We start from the raw sequence: 20797 nt of genomic DNA on the forward strand, positions 1-20797 counted from the left end.
ACTATGTGTTCATATTGCTTTTCCTTTTATTTTCAAAGGAGTGAATAAAACAAAGAAAATCAAGACAGGCTTTTCACATTCTTTTCCTATATTAGCTGCCACTGAGGACATTAAATCAAGAACTTAATACTAAAAGCAGCTTAGAAAAAACTTGTCAGAAATCATTCTGAAGTGATTGGATAAAGAGTTTGTTGGTGACTTATTTCTACAAGATTTTAATAACATACAAGTATTTTCAGAAGATGTTAACTGGGGTTTTAGGTGAATAAGGCTAAGAGGACAAGAAAGACAAAGTATTAGACAGGAAGCTTACAAGTGTTTACAGATTGAGTTGACTTTCATGTTTAACAAATACATACAAAACAATATATTACAATTTAAAGCACTAGTGGAAAAGCAACCATAGAACTAATAGTCTAGCATTCAGTAAATGAACTAACTACACCTTATCCCTATAGGGCTGAACATCAGCACAACACAATTTCTTTTGGTCACTTACTTTGGTCTTGTTACAGCAAGAAAATATAGGTTAAACCTTTCAGCAAGAAGTTAGAAACAATCTTAGCTTTATCATTGTTTTCTAAATCTATTTTAAAGGGATAAATACAAAATAGAGAAAAACAACTCTTGCCTTTATGCCTTTTAGCTACCAACTTGAAAGGTTAGCAGGCCTCTTTTTGGGCCTGAAATGGTGGATTGCCTTAGAGTTACAGAAACAAAACAAAACACAGATTTCCTTCACTAGAGGATAATCTGCAATGTTTCCATTCTCAGAATGAAATACACACAAAAACGCTATAAAAAACATCCATTCACTTCATTAAAAAAAAATCTCAGAATTCATTCATTTTCCACATATGGCCTCGATGCAGCAAGTACTTGAAGGATTAAGCTGATTTGGAATCCTAGATTAAATCACTCAGACCTTCATAAATCTCTTTTTCACTCTCTGCCCCCTTCTCATGCTGACACTCCGCCAATCTCATGTGGGCTGTACACAAGGATTACTGTATGATCCATCTGGAATGTACAATGCAAATAAATACTTTCTGCTCCTAAATACAAATTCAAGTGTAATTATTGAGTGAGTGTCTTAAAATAATTTAAAAAAATTTAGAGAGGATATTTCAAGAAGCCATCTTCAAGTTGCTTACCTAATCATATTAACAATGATGTATGCTGGTTACAAGGAATTCCAAAATTAACATGCCTGAATCTTGGCACTAAAGCTGAAACGGTCAGTAGAACATTCTCCAAAAAGTTCGCTTAATTCCATTTATCTACCAACTTGTTCAGAATTGCAGTTATAGCAGGTTAACGGATTAAGTTTGGCAGATTCAGTTTTCAGCTCATATACATACAAAGCAAAGTTTTTCTAGTTACAAAGGTGTTCTAAAAGCATCAGGCAGCAAAATCAAGACTGAGATTAAAAAAGTCAGATATGTAGTACATCCATGCATTTCCATACTGTATGACAGCTGCCACAGTCTATTTATCAGTATTTTACTTTTCTACAGAGCTTCATTCAACTATGCTTAGGAATTCTGTTTCTAAGGAAAAGCTTCCAACATTCTCACACAAAAAAAGATCAGAAAATTAAAAAAGGAGAAGCCGAAATATCCTGAGTGATTTTTTTCCTTTAATAAGAAAAAAGCCTCCCATTTCTTCAAATCTGTCTCAATTGATACAACATTGAAAAATGAGTCATTCCGCTTTTGATGCTCCCTTCTGTGCTCTCAAGAAAACTGCTACTTTGTATGAAAGCCAACATTGTGAAAGACATTCTTCTCAAACAGGATTAATGCATTAAGCATCAGAAGCAAGTGTTTTTTTGTATTTACATTAAAACATTCTGAAAACAATACTGGTTTTCACACACTAATACCTAGTCCAGGTCAACTACAGTCTATGGTCTGTCACATTCAGCTATCCTCACTCTACATGAGAAACTGAATAGAAGTTGGCTTGCACATGGCTTAGCCCACATGTTTTCTTTCCTCCCATTCCACAATGTGTTGTAGCAACCTAGAATCCTATGAAGATTTTGCATTTACTCAGTAGGAACTCTGAAGCATCCCACAGCACGAGAAATGAAGCACTGAAATGCTTCTACCTTTCTCCCACCAATACAGTTAAAAGAACCCATACCATCTCTCTGCTACATTATACCTAGACATTACTATTGTATGTTCTTGTATTATTAGGCTTAGAAAGAAATGCCTTCAGAATTTCTAGGGCAATTAGTGCAAAAACCAGAAAAAGTAACATTTGTGTCTTCCACGCATGAATTTGGCTTTCAGGACTATGCAAATTAATTCTTTCAAGAGAACTAATATTTTCCTTCATTATCTAAACTTGTGAATTTAATACTGGCAAAAGACACCAGACCCACCGTTCTGAGATAATTTATTATAGGGATAGACACATGGTAGGCAGGATGAAGTAGTACACTAGGGAACAGCAGGAAAATGTTACACCTGGCCTACAGCAGTTAAAATATGCTTTACAGAATCTAAAAGTGCACTGACTAAATTGCAACCCTTTTCTATGAGATTTTTTTTTTTTTTTACTATTAATACTGATATTATTAGGTATAATTTTTTTTTTTGCTACTCCTAGAGATAGTTTTCTCACAGCATTAGCAATTTTTGTGGAATGGACATGTCACATGACAGAATCAATGAGACTTTTTCTTATTACAGTATAGTGAGGAAGCAAACAAGGCAGCAGTGTAACAACAAGGCTACTGGAACAATGGCAGAGAATTCTCTCTCTTTAAACCAAATAGTGGAATATATTAGAAACTGCTTTCTATATACGTTTTCCAACCAACAAAGATAAATTGGCTAAGTTGCCTACTTAAGCCAAGAATTTCACCTTGTATAACCGCTGCCCTGTAGGTCACTGTACATCTCTGCTTGTATCACAAAATAGGATAGCGCACACCTAGTGGGCTCTTTTTCTTATTTAAGGCCAAAGCAATTTGGTATGCAACCCAATGAATGTTGTTGATTATGGAATGAATAAAAGCAAACATCCTCCAATGATTTTCAATATAGAGGAAAAAAACTAAAAATGCAAGTGTCAGCTTCTATTAAGGAATATTCACAGAAGTGGAGCTTCAGGATCACAAAAACAGTTATCTACTCTTCTACAGTGTTACATATATGTTCACATTTTCTTTGTGACTGATTTCAAGACATGACAGTTGAAAAATACTGATAACTAGGAGCATTGGCATCTATTTTAGAAAAAAAAGTATTTGTTGCATTTGCTTCCCCAGGTATCTGTTTTCAATACAGTACTTTTTCTCCAGGAGGTAACAATTCAAATATACGAAATTACAGGCCCAATAAATTACAGATTACATGTGCTACTTTGCAATCTCAGGTGACAGCATACTACACAGTACAATTTAGTATACAAGAATACTTCTCTACCATTGCTCTCTCTCATAGGTCACAAGGGATGCATTTCACCAGACTCCATATGAGGCCTTAACCCCCTTACTCAGAAGTGTTTTCACTAGTTCATAATGCAAGAAAATAAATACATTTCCTTACTCGCTCATATTCAACCTTGGCTTTACTAAGCATTTCCAGGATGTCAATAGGCCTGTTCTCACTGCAGCCATTTGTTCTGCTGGGACTTTTTCTGTCCTGAGAAACTTGTTGCGATCTCTGAGCTTCTTGTTCTACCACTCTGTAACAAGAAAGAAGAAATGGGTTTTCAACATTTTATCTTGAATGAACATCTTATAGAAAACAGTGAAGATAACCATAATTCACAGCATATAAACACATTTTGTTCTGCTTAAATGAAAACCTAACATGTAGTTGGCCAAAGTTACAAACACAGCATTGGTCTTTAAGTCAACACTTGCCTGCAGTAAACATTGCTTCTGTAAAACTGTCACATTTAGACTTTTTTTTTTTTTTACAACAAAATATGTGGACATCAGTATCTTACAAAGAGTATACATATTATAACAAAAACTGAGTAAAATAGATTTTTTTTATTCCTTACTTCTTAACATGCAGTGTTTCCATGTTCAGCCATACCAAGTCACGTTATTCAACAAAATCAATTACAAACCAGTTCTCATTTAGGACAAGGCCTACCATTAGAAAACAAAACACTCAGAGGAAGAAGACAGCTGGCTCATACCAGATGTCTCTGGAGTCAGTCTGGAAGGAAGCTTAGAGCAAGCTACTCTTCCTCCCTCACCAAGAGCTTTGGAAAGAAGAGCAAACCATTTTCTTCTCTAGCTGTCTAGCAGTAAATCCAATTACTTGTAGGCTTACAATGCACTTCCTCTGGTCTTTGACACCTACAGTTCATTCACCACTTCTTCACTACTCATACTGCCTTAAGACTAAGAAAACTTGTTAAAAGATGATTAAGATACACATAAGGAAGATGTATTATCATTAGTGAAAGTAAAGGCAACATACCTTTCTACCCCTAATCCATATGCAGTTCACAAGATATACATGGCCATGCAATGCACTAATGCTTATCTTCTTGAAATAAACACACACCAGCCTGTAATCCCCTCTTTTTTAAGCCTGCATTAATCAAATATGTTAAGAAAAAAACAAATGCAGAAAGCAGGGCAGAGCTCTGGAGCTGGCACATCACCTAAACTCTCATGCTGTGGAGCTGATGTGGCAGCCAAGGGGTGCCATCACAGCAATCACAGAAAGCGTCAATCATTCCAGCCTCCAGTTTCTTCTGGTCAGCTAGGATTCAGGAGCAACTCTGGAATGTATAGACTGCTGAGGAAATAGATATTTGTATGTACGTCTATGCTAATACTCCTAAAGAAAGAACAGCACAAGTCTGCAATTCCTCCCAGTTTTCTAGCAGCTAAGACCCTTCAGTAGAGTTCAGCCGTGTTTATTAGAAGAAAGAATAGATTAAAAACAGCAACAGACTTAACCAGGAAAATTAGTTTCAAAATTTCTAATCATACACACTGCTTATTTATCCAGATTTTCATTATTCCGCACAACTTTCTCTATTTGTATGCAAGCATTAACCTGCAAACCTAACCCAGGATCTGGGGGCCAATCTACTCTGCCAGACAATTTCTAAGAACTACAACATGTGCTGGTTTGGCTGAAGCAGCTCAATACTGTATAAATGTTTCTATGGTGACACCATCAGAGTACATTTTGTTCTAGCACCCCACATGGTCATACAGTCCTGACTTGGGACTTATCTAAATCTAAATCCAAAACTAGGGATGAGAAAAGGCAAGATGAAAGAAACAGAACACTTTGCTGAGATTTAAGTGTCAGCATGGCTGCATCAAGAAAAATAAACACTTCAGTTAAAGGGCAAATTCTGGGCAGCTGAAGTCATGTATGTTCTGCCTTGTAGGTGAAAGGAAGGTTGTGGCTTTGGACTCCTTTCCTTTCCTTACTAGTTGGTCCAAAAGTTTTCAACAAAACATCTTCCCATTGAAATGATACTAGCTGGCATAAAAGAAAAAAATTTCAACAAGTATATCAATTTTACAGAAGCATTTCAGAAATATTTCCACAGAGCATTTCACAATTGTTTTTTTTTTGTGTGTGTCCACTACAAGGTGTTACTTAGTTTTTTCAAGTTTTTATTTTTTTTAAATAATAGAAATTATCTTCTCATGTAGACAAGCATACATAGCTCTTCTCCAATTGTTGCCTTGTGCAGGTTACATTCAGATGGTGGTGGGGGTAAACGTGGAACAGTGTATCCCCAAAACTCTGAGATACAAGCAATGAGCTATTAACTGGAAGGGTATCTCAAAACAGTTTAGGTCAGATGGCTGAAATGGGTTAATTCAAGCCTACAAGCTAACCTCGATATAAAAATATTACAACTTACATGCCAGAAGGCAATAAAGTTCCACAAAGACTTGGATTCTGGCAAATATGAGGAAAAACTCTGCTTTATGCCTATGCCTTTTAGAAAGCTTATCCTTCACTAACAATTTCCACTTGACCCAAATTAATTCCTTCTGAAGTGGTTTGAACAATCCTGTAGACTTCTTTCACACTAAGAAGTATTCCAGAATTTTCTAAAGACAAGATTCAGAAACACCTTAGCTGGAGAAAAACATCAAAAGAAAAAAGCTTCCACTAATGCTAGTCTATACTCTGAGTATGCTCTGTATGCAATCGGGATTAAGACTTCTTTAAACAAGGCCTGCTGTTTCTTTCCATTATATCAGATAGTGGAAGAGGCACACATTCCTTCAGGGACATAGTAGTGGCTGTGACAGTTTGCTCAAGAATAACTGCAGTTATAGCACTGAAAAAATACCCGGCACAACCTCACGGAAGAGTATGGGTGGAGGACAAGGGGAGAGAGAGAGAACGTGAGAAGTGAAGTTTGGTGATTACAAAGCCTGTGAAGAGTAATTCACTTTTCTTTTTAAAGATAAGCCACCAAAATATAAATGGAAGGCTGGCAATCTTGTTAACTCAATCTGGCACAATAAGGTCAACTCAAACAGCAGGAAAGAGAATGCAAATCTCCATTTATGGTTGTGTTTTTGAATCTCCGAGGTGCTCAGAAGTCAGTACATTTTCCAGTAAGTGACAAAACAAATCCCACCTAAACCAACTGGTACTAACAGTCACAATCCAAACTCCAATCCATTCGTCACTGCTCACTACAAAAAAACAATGAAACAATATTTTTGGAAGATAAATATTAACGCAAAAATAAACTAAACTGAAGTATGGTGGGGCCTGCTGCCATGCAGAAAAATGCTAACTACCTCTCTCAATATACAAAAATGGCTTCCTCAAGTTCTTTTGTTACTCCTAAAGCAATACACATGAGTATTTAAGCATTCTATGTTCTAATAATGCAGAAAGACTTAAAAAAAAAAATCACTTAATGAAGGACTTATTACTAGCAGAACTTCAGCTAGCACAGTCAACTTACACCAAATTAATACTTCCTATTTTTTTCCATGGAAACTACAACAGATAGAAAGAGCACAATAACACTATTTGAGCGTTCTGTTGCTGTGAATTTGTTCTGTCTTTCAACAGTCACCACCACTAGCTATGAATTTTTGCCAGCAGTGAATAAAGCCTGTGTGCTGAGCTAGTAAAGTCTGAACCAGCAGAAATGCCCCGCTGTCACCACTGCTGAAATGCAATACCTACCACCTCACTGAGCTCACATCTACTGTTTGGTCTCCACAAATATTCAGCAAGCACCAATATCAGTGGATGCCATTTTTTCCATATAGAGGAATTTAATCCCATCCCTTTGCTTCATACACACATCCATGTTGGATGCCTGTTTGTCAGACTGCTTGTCTGCTGCCATCTGTCACACAACACCACCACATCATGGAATACTGCTTACCACCAGTCAACTCTGATATCGTGGGCCAACATAATAAAGTAGGAGGCATTACTTCCAGAGCAGTCCTTGTAGTAGCAAATGACAATCATAATGACACAGGGGTCTACGCTGGTTCAGAACAATGTAACTATTTGCATTCTGTAAGTATTAAATCAGTAAGTTTTTCTAACTACATATTTCTCTAGTTTCACTTGCATCAAAAGTTTTAAGTGACAATGGTCAAGACAGGCATCAAACAGATTTTCAGGAATGTTAACTCTAATTTCAGTTTCCAAGACCTTACAATCCACAATCACTCCAATACAGAAAAAAAAATAAAATCAGCAATTCATCTTGAAATGACATTCACACTACATCTACTTTACATATTATGTTTGTCTGTCTTTAAAGATGGCATGACTTGCAAGACATTCTGTTGACTAAGGCATCCAACAAAAAATTCAGAAAGCAGCAATGGTGAGGAAAAGCAGAGTACAAAGGAAGAGAAAAATACTCCGTAAAACACATTCTGCATTTTTGCTAGGGTAACTACCCCATCCCACACTTCAAAACTCTTCCCTTTTGCAGAATCACAGAATTGTAGGGGTTGTATTGAAGATGTGCTTAAGCCTATTCTCATCCTCTTCAATAAACCAGACTTAATCAGCAGCACAACACACCTGAAGCAAAGAAACAACCACAAGAAGACTTTCTACCTTCCAATCACAATACTTAAGCCACATCATACTGCAAACTCAACCAGTTTCAGCTTCCCTTGGCTTCTCTTGTTCAGACTTCGACACTCTGAAGTCCTTCCCAGCAGTGCCAGTGCAACCATCTATACTACAGAACAGATGCAGTAACTGTACAGCTATACGGACAGCAGCTTGAACAAACTAACAATACCGTGTTACTACAAACAACTTCTGTTTCTTTAAAATGAGATCATTTCATAAATCCTCCTGTGCACAGCCTGTGAAAGACTTCAGGAGTCTCAAGAGCTACAAAATAGGAGTAGAGATGGCAACATTATAAACAATCTTTTATCTCAGAAAAAGAAAAAATGAAATCAACACTGAATAACAACCCAGCAATTTAGCAACGAGCCTTTTTATTTCACTATTCAGCCAATGCTCCTTATGCAATTTTTAGTTCTTCAACATTTCTCTCTATGCAAAACAAAAGTACAAGATAATACACAGTGACTGTATTACGTAAAAGAATTATAGAAGAACAAAACAGCAGTACTTACTTAGCCATGAGTTTTGCTATTCGATGACAGTCATTCTTGTCATAAAACCAGATACTGTAAATTGACACTTGAAAACAAGGAAAAAAAGGCAGTGTAAGACAACAGTTGGTAAATAAATCAGTAGGAAGGAAGCAATAAAAAACTAGCCCATTGCCTCTGCAATGTGTGAATTAACATCAGTATCAACTCAAACGTCCTCTGCATGATCAAATACTATTTAAAAAGTGATTATAAATAGCATGAAAGCAAACACATACAGAATGTAAATCAGATTAAATGGATGCATTACAAAACATTGATGTTTGATCACAAATAAAAATATCAAGAAAGTGACATACCAGATGCCTTCTTACTACAGTTGCAACCTTCTATTTAGAATGGTAGATGTTACCATGGCTAAAGACCATCTTTGCATTGGGTTTTTTCTTTTTTTGAACACTCATTTTTAAATTTGTCAGTTTTTGAAGTTCAACAAACCTGTTCAAGTTGAGAATTCAGTCAGAGGCTCTGTGGATGGTGCCCTCTCCAAATTCTTTTTTCTAAGGAGTAATAGTATTGGAAGGAAGTGGTAGCAAAGCTCCAATCACACTTTCACATTCATGGAGCAGCTTAGAACTAGGTGTATATGGAACGCTACTCACTGAAGGCAGCAATGACAAAACAGCAAGGGCAAAAGGTTTTCAGCTCAGCAAGGTACCAAGCTCAACCTGGCTTTCAGGACAAGGAAAACTCCCTGAAAGTTGGCCAAATTAAGTCCTGACCCTTCAGCTGAAAGACACATTAGAGTGAAAAAATACGGTCAGCAGTGCCATATGTTATTTCATCAGCAAGCACATCATAAAGATGTCATTTTTACACTCACACATCCTCATCTCCTCATGTGATGGCCCACAGCTGTGCCAACACAACAAATCTGCAGAACTGTATTTGATTCAATTCTCAAAGCTAGTTATTTCATATCTTGCTTCACCAATGAAATTTACCAATGCAGAGCATATAAATTTCTCAAAAGGCAATTAGACACTTTGCATGTTGCCACTGGATTGTTTTCATGCTTGAAAAAGATATTTTTAGCCTGAGTCATCTTTATATTGATGTTCATGCCAATATTTTTATTACATTGAAATCTGTTAAGGGGAAGAATGAGTTAAAGGTACACAGTGTTTTTTGTAACTGGTAACATCTTGACATTTCAAGATTTTTATTATTTAAAGACAAGTCCCTTCCTGCCCTCCCAACTCAAAGTGTCAAGCAAAGCTCATTCAAAATTACTTAGTCGCAGCAAAAATGGTGATTATTTACCAAAAAAGTTATCCTAGTCTTACTGTATCATACAAAACTGCTGTGCCCACATCTTCTTTCTATAATAACATCCTAAGACAAACCACGTTCTACTTTACTTTTTCTTATTCTTCTTCTAAAAAACTACATTCAAGTATTTGTTCTTTAGAAGTTCTAGAATAAGTAATAACCAATAAAGCTCTTCTAGTCAGAAGCAAATAAGTCAATATAGCACAATTTAAAGTCTGTCCCAGAAAACTACATAAGCCAATTAAAAAGCATTTCATACATGTAGACAATGTTTATGAAACATTTATGAAAATTGACTTTATTTTAACTGGTCATCTATCACATTGAAACCTGGAAGCATTTCAGTTTGAAGTATTTCTTTAGTCATAAAGTAGATTTTAATGCTAAATAAAAGCTCCTTCCCTCCTGACTCCATTACTAGATACACTACTAAAAGAAGAAAGCTTCTTCAAAAGCATACTTGCTGAAGAAATAAAGATAAGGAGCCTATAATGATAACTTAATGGGACCAGTGATAAGAGTGGCACACTGTTCTGAAGTAGATTCAAAACTTGGCTCCGTCTACAGAGTATCATTCCCACCTCACCAGACACTTTGTAGTACTGACAATTGCAAGGAGTCACCAAAGAACACTAACAATATTACAAAGATCTAAACCAGATTATGAACGTGTGAACTTGGGCATTACATTAAACAGAGTCCAACAGACTCAAGTGTTTACCTTCTTCTTTTAGAAAGAGGACTCATTTGTACCATCAGTTCAGCTCTCGTCTCAGATATTCTTCAACTCCCTGCATCAACTGATTACTACATATGATACTTTAGCTATCAGCATCCTTGTATTAGATTCAGTACTTATCAGTACTTTTCCAACCTGGGTTATCAGATCAGCATAAACATTAGCTGAATGTTGAATATCTCATGGCATGTCTTTCCACTACAGCTCCATACCAGTTTCATCCAATCTCTTCACTGACTTACTCTTCCATCTACTTCAACACTTCTACTCTGTCTTTTCTATACTCAATGCTAGGCAGCATCTTCAGTAATTAAGTAGAGACAATCTGTAATCATTATCATCAATATCTTTCAGTTGGATTCACTTTACATTAACAGATAAAGTCATGAGCAACTCATACCAAAGCCAAACCAGACAATAAAATTATTGGCAAATTGTTTATCTTCATTTAAACTGTTCTCAGGCATTAGGTATCTGGGCAAGTTCATTATGCCATTTTTATTAATAACAGCAATTCAAGTATTACACAAGTAATACCCAACTTCTCAAGCTGATCTCTTCTACACTGGGATCCTGCTGCTTCATGGAGCAGTCAGATTACTGTTCCAACGCTGTCCAGCTACTAGATCCAACTCCGAGCAGGGATAACACAACATCACACCGAGAGAAGCCATACCCTGGCAGAGTAACTAAGGCTTCATTACACACCTGCAGGTTTCATTCTGAATTAGTGGAAAGAGACAGCCTTACCACCCACACTCTCACAACTTTGCCATTACTCATACTACTTCAATCCACCCTCTCCCTCATGTCGGTTTCATCCAGATCTGTTCCTTGATATTGTTTGCACATCAACTTGACAACCGTGCTGTCTGTCAATAGAGAGGACAGAAATAAGATGCTCAGGGCTGCAGAGGAAGGCAACATTGTTGAAATGTTCATGAGAATGTTGCCTGAGAATACTGTGTCAAAAGAGAAGTACATGGGGTTCATTAGGAGTGCCAGTTTGAGAGACTGCAGACGCTACCACTCTCTTGCCTAAGGCAGGTTAGCCATCTGTGCAGATATAGCTTTATCTCATCCAAAAAAGATGATACATTTTAAAAAGTTACCATAACTAGTTGGAAGATTTCACGGGAGGAGAGAAAAAATATTTTACAGTTCCATTTTATACATTATACAGTGACTGAAGCAGTCACTCTGCAAAGAAAGGATCTTATTTTGAAATCATCCTAAAATATAATAATGATAGTAACTTAATCTTATCTCACTCCCATAAAAGAGCTGACATAGGCATCATTTTACATTTCAAATAGTTAAGACAAACGCACATAATTAACGTCTCTCCAAGCTTGTACTTCAGTAGAAGGTAGAAGTAGAAGCTGAAATGTCAAGTCTCCCCAGACACTCTGGTCTAATCTCCTTCTCACCAAGATTCCTCATTCACTAACTTTATTTTCCTTAATTTTAATGTTAGCCTTTGCATAGATTTATAAATCAGTAGAAATCATTCTATAGAAGTCTCATTCCATTTTTATTTTGAATACCTAAGGACATTTCACAAATGCAGTTCACAGCACAACCTCACAAGCAGTTGCACAGGGGTAACTCAGCAGGTGGCAAACAACATCCAGGATCCAGAAACTACAATTGGATTAAGCATAGCATGGAATGAGAAGCACTGTGGGATGCTGAGCTATGGCAGAAAACCCCTTGCAGTTAGAATGCCATATTTCAGGTCAAATGAAATATTTTTAGCACTGCTTAACAGCTTTCAATGTTTTTCCCCCTCCCCCTACTTGCATTGCCTCTTCTGCTATAAAAGTATCAAGAACAGACTCCTTCCTTATCTCTGACTAAACCACTAAGTTAATGTGCTTGCTGGAGAGCCACTCAGCTTCACTAGTCAGAGATCTTGTATGCTACACACTGCCAGTAGAACAGAGAAGAGATAATGAGATTTCCCTTAATAGTAGAGACTCCCTGTTTTAAAACCAATCAGAAGTTCTTTCAAAGAATTTTGAAAGCCATTTGAAAGAAAGCAACTCCTTTCAGTTTCGCTGTTCAAAAAGCAAGTTTAATTAATGACAATATAAGAGACCCACAAGACAGTCCTTTGTATCCACACTGCAGTGTTATAAGTCTCACAACATCCATTACTTTTGTTTCACTGACCACTGCTCCATTGGACCAGGAGTAAGAAGAAGAAAAAAAAACAAACACTGACTATTTATTTTAATAATTAAGTCTTACGCTTGGCATCTGCCTTTTCAGGATCATGGAAATAAATCTACTCGACCTTCCAAGAGAACTATCCTGGATTGGAAAGCCTTCTAATCCAGACCAACACCACCAATACAGAGGGCAAGTTATAAATGAGAAGGACTCAGAAGAATACTTCTTGAAGAAATTTAGAGGTAAGTTAATCATTACCTAAAACTTTTACTAACTTTATTATTTAGCAAACTTGAGCAATACCCTTCAAAAATAATTCTGCACAGTAGTGACCATACTCCAAATTCTCACATTATAGATTAAAAGAAAGTACAGAACTTTCAGATTGGGCTATTACTATTTTAACTGGCAGAACCATATGCACTTTTTAGTACAGACTTGAATATCCTTTTTCACTAGATACCAGTAAGAGGAAACAAGTTAAGGTTGGTGAAAAAATACATCACTAGAATTCAGTGCTTTACAAACATATGCTCTGAACACCCTGAAGAACATGCATGCATCCAGACAGAAAGCTAGTCAAGGTTCAAATGTACAAAACAATATACTACAGATTAAGCAAAAATAAATAACATGTTAAATATGAAACAAGCTAGTCTAACTTTTGAGAAGAATTCTAAATGAAAACATTTGTTATATCACCAAAAGAGAATTTTACTGCATTTCTTTCTTGATTCATTCTTACTAGGAGATATTAGTTTTCTTATTCTGTCTAGTAATAGAAGAATACTTTCTTTTACCACTGCAACTGGCATAATGTTTAACAGCACCTCATTCACCACACTGCTGTCATTTTTGCTTTAGGATGTGACTGCAATGAATAAAAAGCACAAATTTTAACGGTGTTTATAATGCTGCTTGAAAAGTATACATAGCCTGTTTCAAAATTTTAGATTTTCATGCTGTTTTTAGGCTTACATCGTCAGAATAATTTTCTCAGATTTCTCAGTTAACTGCAAAAATATTAACAAAGTATTGTTTTCTGAGGAAAAAAGACATCAGGCTTCAAATATTAAGTGAACCCAACAGACAGCAAGTACAAGAAAGATATCCTGTCATTTGATCTATTCTGGTAGTAGCATAGCCATGAAAAACTCCTCATTCCAACCTGCATAAACAGGAAAAAAAAAACAACAAAGAGAAGACAGGCCTCCTTTCCATTGGAATAATACAATTCCCTCAATTGTTCTTAGAATATTTTAAGAACTTGAAAAATCCCTCATGTAATTAGTTAAAGAATCTCAAGTTTTAGCTTAGCAAAGTTTAGTTTTATTACACAGCAATCTAAAAATCCATTATATATACAAAACATAATTTGAACAAATCCAACTGTAAAACAATGGTAAAACCACAAACATTGTCATCTAGCTTGACAGGCAGATCATTCTTACAGCCCCCGGCCAAGTCAAAACAGTGGTTATGTTCAATTTGCAAAATTTCTCTTAAAACTTGTTAGTGGCTCTGCATAGACTGCTGTACATCACCCAACATCCTCAGGACAGCTCTCACCTCACTTAAGAAGTGCCAGAGGCCTGAACACGTATACGTAAGATAATAATGGCAAAATCCAGAGCCAATGAAACTGAAGTTTAGAAAACAGTAGCATCATCATCACTTATAAATATCGTTGACATAGAGCCTGTCTCAAATGGTGGCACAATGGCACAGTGGCACAATGTTGTTTTGATCATCTTTTATTTCTGCCATGCCCTGGGGAAGCATAAAGCACGATTTGCCATTGATCCTGTTATAACCTAAATATACTGCTGTTTGGCAGAGGCAAACAGCAGTACAAACAAACATGATTTTGCAGTTCTAAATCAGGTAGTCTGAACCAGCAAGCTAAGGAAACAATTGTCAGTTCAATAGTTCAGCAATTTTAACAGGACAACTTAGAGTCTTGCTCAAGAAGGATAGAGAAAACAGCCTAACAAATAAGATTATTGCCAGCACTCTAAGAGAGATTTTTATCTTGTTCAACCTAGCAGTCCATCCTCTGCATCATTAAAACATCTTTGAAGAACTACACATTAAATTCTTACAGTTAGACAGCAAAAGGCCCTCAGAGATGTGGATTACCTTATCCACTGACTTAGAATTAGTCAGAATTTTTTTTTTTTTTTTTTTTTTTTTTTTTACACCAGCAAGCAGCTGAGCAGAAGCAGATCATTTACTGCATGAAGAGATCCTTCACCAGCAATTGCCTCACTTACCCGTGCAAGTAGAACATACATGTGTTGAAGTCTGTAAATACAAACCAGTCCTAGAGGTGACATTTTTATTTGCTTTAAGTTTTTGGAATACTAAGCAGATAAAGGAAAATGTATTTAACACTAAACACTTCCACTACATATACACATTTTTTTTCCTAATTAATTCAATGGATGGAGGTCAGGCAATTGGGAAAATTGCATTCAGGGAAGAAAATTCCAAACCCAACAACTAAATGCAGAATATAATACAGTTAGCAGCACTGAAATAACAAAGAATAATAAAAAAAACCATCTAGATAGTTTTCTACAGGGGATGGTGCAGAGGACAAGATAAGATTAACATTTGACTCTTCTCCTAGGTATGCTGAAGCATAGCCAAAACAGCATTCCTATCTGCCATTCAAGGGGACATTAGGTGATGTGCAGCAGAGATTGTGTTAAGGAAGCAATTTATCCAGACACAGGTTCTCCAAGTAATGCATTATACAGCAAACTAATTGTGAGAACTTCGTCCAAATCGAGGATATAAAAAGACAGTTTTATATCATGAGTCCTCTCTACTCTGTGGAATATATTTTATTCCACCAGCCTTCAATAGAGCTTCATATACACATAACGCTTCATTTCCTCTTTAAGAGCAATCTCAATTCTAGATTGAGCTTTTTGGAGTAATAGGATTTTTACTGTGTATCTAACTGGAACACAGCACACGGGGACTCTAACTTAACTGCTAACCCAGTGCTGACACTAGAAATGAAGAAGTAGCAAGAATATGACTTTTTTTTTTTTTTAAAACCATACATCTCCCAGCACTCACAACTTGCTGGAGTCTAGATCTGAAGAAATTTAGCAGACATTTTTCTCCAGAGTACACACAGTACTCTAGAGAAAGAAACTAACACCTAGAGCTAGGTAATTCTCTCAATCCCTTTGAAGAACCACTGATGAATATTTAAAATTTCTTTTTTTAAAAAAATGCAGAAAGTCTCAATCTTGGCTCTTGAAGCCTTCAGAACTACTTGATTACTTGCTACACTTGGTGATGAATGTTAACAGATCAATACAATGGGAAAGGCATCACAACAAAGGTGTGATGACAAAAGGACTGGCACAATAAAAACGTACTATAAAGAACAGGAAGAAGATTGCTCACCCATATCAGAGGATTCCAGGTTCACAGGGGAAAGCTTCACCAAGGAGGGATCTTCAGGAAGAGATCCTCCCCCAGTGGCAGTCAGCACTTCAATGAGGTCTAAGAAAGGTGCAGCCAGGCTCCACCCCTTCCTATCACACAGCTGAATTGCCTTCACCTGTGCTCCCAGGGCTGACCAGGTCCTTTCCCCAGGTGCTCAATCAGTGGTTCAGGCCAGGACTCAACAGTTACCACACACCAAGAGAATTATCAATCTTCAGTATTCTTTAATAATGCTATAGCACTGTGTACGTTCAGATTAAATCAATGAGGCCATTAATTAAAAACATGAGAATAACAATATTGAACTTTCATAGTCAAACCCCGTTTTGATTGAAAGCAGGTGATCATAAAGCATTGCACTGCTGCTTACATAAATCTAGCACTGCAGGCAGAAAGCATCACACATCCCACTGGAACCTGGCCCACTGCATTATGCATGAAACGCACCACAATAATAGAAAGCAGTCTAGGATATAAAAGAGAATACCACGTTCATATGGATTAGAGGAAGTTATACTCACAGCTAGCATTTCTGTAGAGAAGAAAAGGTTCATGAAGCTGAAACTCCAAGTCTTTATTCACTGGCTCAACTAAGTTGTGCATGTTCAGTCGATTCACTATTGTAAAAACATGGTATGGAGAAGCAGACCTATTGTTTCAGTTAAAACAAAAGCAAGGATTGAGACCTTGAACAACATGCACAGTTTTCTGAAACAGTTATGAATTAATCCTCAAAACTCCATTATTTTATGAACTGATGCTTTAGTAATCCTGAATATCCAATATTTGTTCCTCCACGTCATTTCTTGGCAAGCCGACTAATGTCAATTTAAAACCATGCTTAACTCAGCTATGATTAGAATTAACATAACAGTTGTGAACTACAGAATCAAAGATATGCTGGAAAAAAAAAAAAAAAAAGCCGTTCAAAAACAAACATGTTGTACCCATAAGCAGCCACATAATGAACACAGCAGCACAATGAAGGCCTCTGGGGAAGAAGTTTGTTTTAGGTCACTCATGTCTAATAAAAATAATTAGCTAAGAAAACAAAAGATACCAGGGCAAAAATCAGACATAATTAGGTATTAAGTATAAAAATTTTTATAGCAACACGGCCATGTTTACTGAATGACCAACAACAAAATCTGCCAAGAGCTGCTATGGAGGAGGCAAACAGTCCTTGCCAAAACAAGGCTGTCTTTAATGTTCCTAACGGAGCTTTTGTGAAATAACCAGCTTTCACGGGAACACTCTCTCTTTAGTTTTTAGTTTGATTGTTTTTCTTACACTATTTCCAAACTTGGAACTCAAGCAAAGTGAAGAGCACTAGGTTATTTGTATCCCTTTATAGTACCAAGACAAAAGAATTGGAACAACCTATAGTTTGTGACAGTCTGCTTTGGGGACAGGTTGATAATGTCTGCATTATTCACATCTTACACACAGCAGACTTATTTCATTGTTAGGTTTCTGATTTGTAACTTAAAATGTTTATTATTAGTAGTATTTACGCAGTGCTTCTGAAAAAAATAATTCCTGTTCAATCCTTTTCTTTACCCCAAGTAATTGTGAATTTCTTTCTGTTCTGATAAAGAAATCAAGAGGCCTCCAAGTGACTTAACTAGCATCATCCGTGTACAGAACCAGATAGAATATGAAAGAAATCAAGTGATGAGAGATTTTTTGATTTGTCATCTATATTGTTTTCATTGCAACTTCACACATGTTAGAAAGCCAAGGATTTCTCAGCGTTTAACAAACACATAAGCAAATGCTACCGTATTAACAAATGCAGATTGATAAACTATGTTTTTGTGTGGATACATATTAAGCATTTATTAATTATGACGATTTTTCAGCAGTAATTTTAACAGGGTCATTCGCCTTTGCACAGTTTAGTCCTCTTAAAATACACACATATATTAATAGCTAGACAAACGTTATTGCATGCAATAAATCTACTATGAAAGCTGTATATGCAGCCACCTGAGTCCTGCTTTCTTCTTAGAGCAGAAAAGAAGACATCAAAACAACCCTTACCTTTTGTACACAAACAAGGTACCTTCTATGTCAGTCTTCTCCTACAAAAAAAAAAACAGTATGTATGTTTAGGAAATATTCTTGCTAGCTTCTGTGTAATGTTTTAATTAGGAGCACCATTTACAATATTCTTATCTTCCCACAGAAGTTTGCCATCCCTCCTTTTCAGCAATGACCTGCTTTTTCCCTAGCAAAACTAGGGAAATTAAATCCACTTCCAGGAGATGTACTTCATGTTATTAACTCACCGACGTGTTACACAGCATACACCCAGCCTGACCAGTCAGAGCTGAACGCCTTGCTCACAGCTCCTTATTCTCAGGCACTGGCTGCTATCTGCACACAGCAGACAGGTTGTTTTTCTATACGTCATACTTAAATGCCCACAGTACCAGCACAGACAGCAACAGAACATAGTTATGCACCACAGCTGCATCCCACTTGAAATTTCCAAGCTTACCATACGTGTCAAGGTCCCCAGTGCTGACAGCCACACACAGCTCCAGGGCTGAGCACAAGAGGGTGAACTGCCACGTATTTACGCCTTCTGAGCTTTGTGATGAAACGGCAGCAGTCAGGGTAAGCTGGAGGAGCACGGTACGGCTATGCTCTGACCCTGCGTAGGGCTTCTTCCTTAAGCAACACCGCTAAAGTGCCTCTTCCCTGCCGTTCGGACACCAAGACCCAAACCAGAAAGGAAAACACCTCAGGCCAAAAGCTACGCTTTAACGCAATGACGAACGCTGCTTCTCAAACCCCGCTGTTCCTGAAACAGAGCTGCGAACAACAACCGACCCACCGAGCCGCCCGCCCTGCGGCACCAACCCCCGCCCCGCTGCCGCTCCGGCACGGATCGGGCACGGCTCTCCTCAGGCCAAACCGCCTCCCGAGCCGAACCCTGCCGGGGGAAGGCCCTAAGCCCCAAACCGGGCGGCCGCGGCCCCATCGCGACCCGCCGCCCCGCGGCCGGAAAAGCCGGGAGAGCCGTTCCCCACTTACCCACTCGTTAGCCTTCGGGCTGAAGCTGTAGAGCGCTACCTGCCCGGTCACGTCGGCGATACTGGTGATGTACGGGTCGTGCTGCTTGAGGGCCGCCAAGCTGATCTCCTGCCCCGCTCTGGTCGCCGCCTCCATCTTGGCTCCCGGCAGCCACCCGCGGGGGCGGGCGAGAAGCGGCCGCGCGGTGTCACCGTGCGCACGGCCCCGCCGCCGGCCGGAACGCTGAGCTCCGCGCCTGACGTTCCGCCCGCGCTTTGGGTCCCCGCTGCGCCCTGCTCAGCGCCACAGCACAGCACGGTGGTACGCGGGGCTGGCTGAGTAACCCCGGGGTGCAAGTGGGCACCCCCTGTACTCAGAACAAAACACAAACAAAATAAATGCTCCCTTTTACTTTGTTACGCAGCAGCTGTCTTTGCATTTAACGAATCCGCTGCGATCATTTAATTAAATTGCCATCGGTGGAATTGCCATCAGCCGTGCTGCTATGAGATGAAAAGACACGCTCTGTGTACAAAATGAAGAGACCGAAAAGTCATGGGACACCGTGTCTTACCATGGAGTATCCTCCAGCACTATACACCTGTGCAAAGACACCCAGCGTGAACTGCATCAGATAAGATGTTCAGTTTACAGCTATCTCCCCACATCTGGGCATGCCAGGAGGAGAAATGGCACCAGAAATACAAAACTTCAAAGCTCACCATAGCCCAGGACTTTGGGGAGATGCTGCGTGTCCCATCCTGTACTGCAGAGCAGCACCCGTGGGAGTTTCTGTGCTGAAGGAGGAGCTGCAGAGCACGTTGCAGTCAGTGCTACAGACTCAGTGGTTCTAATCTGATGTCTGCTTATTCCACAGTCTGCAGCAAGATGTGGAAATATGAAAACCCTTCTGATAATGTAGAGAACATCATGTAAGCTCTCCCTTAAAACAGGTGATGTTCTTTACTGGAGTTAGATAGACTTCTAGCAGTTAGCTTTTTAGTTTAATCTTCTAGGGGAACTTCAGGTCTCTGCCTGAACCAATGGCTGAGCACCAGGTGCAGCTAACCCAGGGAGTTCAGGATCAAACAATGCACCTGAGTGATCCAAAGAGGTTGGGCCTGGATCTATCCCTCCTCCCGTTTAAGGGTAGGGCTAGCAGACACAGGAACTGCATCTTTCTGAGACTACGTTTCTTTGGAGCTGTTGCTGGTTATTGGAAGGAGTGAGTCAGTTTCTTTTCTTTTTCTGTCATCCTGTTTTATAGTGCTTGTAGTCTAGGAAGAAGTTCTGTCATTGCCTTTGTTTGCCTTGTCTATCCTTTTCTACAAAGGCAGATGTTTAAGGGTCTGGCTGTTGTGTGGCTCCATAAAAAGTCTTTCTGACAAATAATAGAAAAGTCAAGGTCCAGTAGGAACTTACTTATTTTCCAAGTAATTTTTTTTTTTGAGTGAGTGCTAATTTTTTTTTTTTTAATGTCA

General features: G+C 38.2%; 1 protein-coding gene across 2 annotated transcripts in view; it reads right to left on the reverse strand.

Moving 5' to 3' along the window:
• Positions 1-19529, reverse strand: part of DCP1A (decapping mRNA 1A) — a 32909-nt gene extending 13380 nt beyond the window's left edge. Inside the window, exons 1-5 of one of the 2 annotated variants that reach the window (XM_010718477.4) lie at positions 19338-19529; positions 18339-18379; positions 16817-16944; positions 8603-8669; positions 3564-3702 (exon numbers count right to left, since the gene is read on the reverse strand). In XM_010718477.4, the coding sequence (XP_010716779.1) occupies positions 3564-3702; positions 8603-8669; positions 16817-16944; positions 18339-18379; positions 19338-19472 (510 nt within the window). In that variant the 5' untranslated portion in view covers positions 19473-19529. The remainder of the gene's footprint in view (positions 1-3563; positions 3703-8602; positions 8670-16816; positions 16945-18338; positions 18380-19337) is intronic. The other variant, XM_019620070.2, reaches the window with a different exon arrangement.
• Positions 19530-20797: the final 1268 nt, after the last annotated feature.

Source organism: Meleagris gallopavo, chromosome 14 (assembly GCF_905368555.1).
Source record: "Meleagris gallopavo chromosome 14, MGAL_WU_HG_1.1, whole genome shotgun sequence".
NCBI lineage: Eukaryota > Metazoa > Chordata > Aves > Galliformes > Phasianidae > Meleagris > Meleagris gallopavo.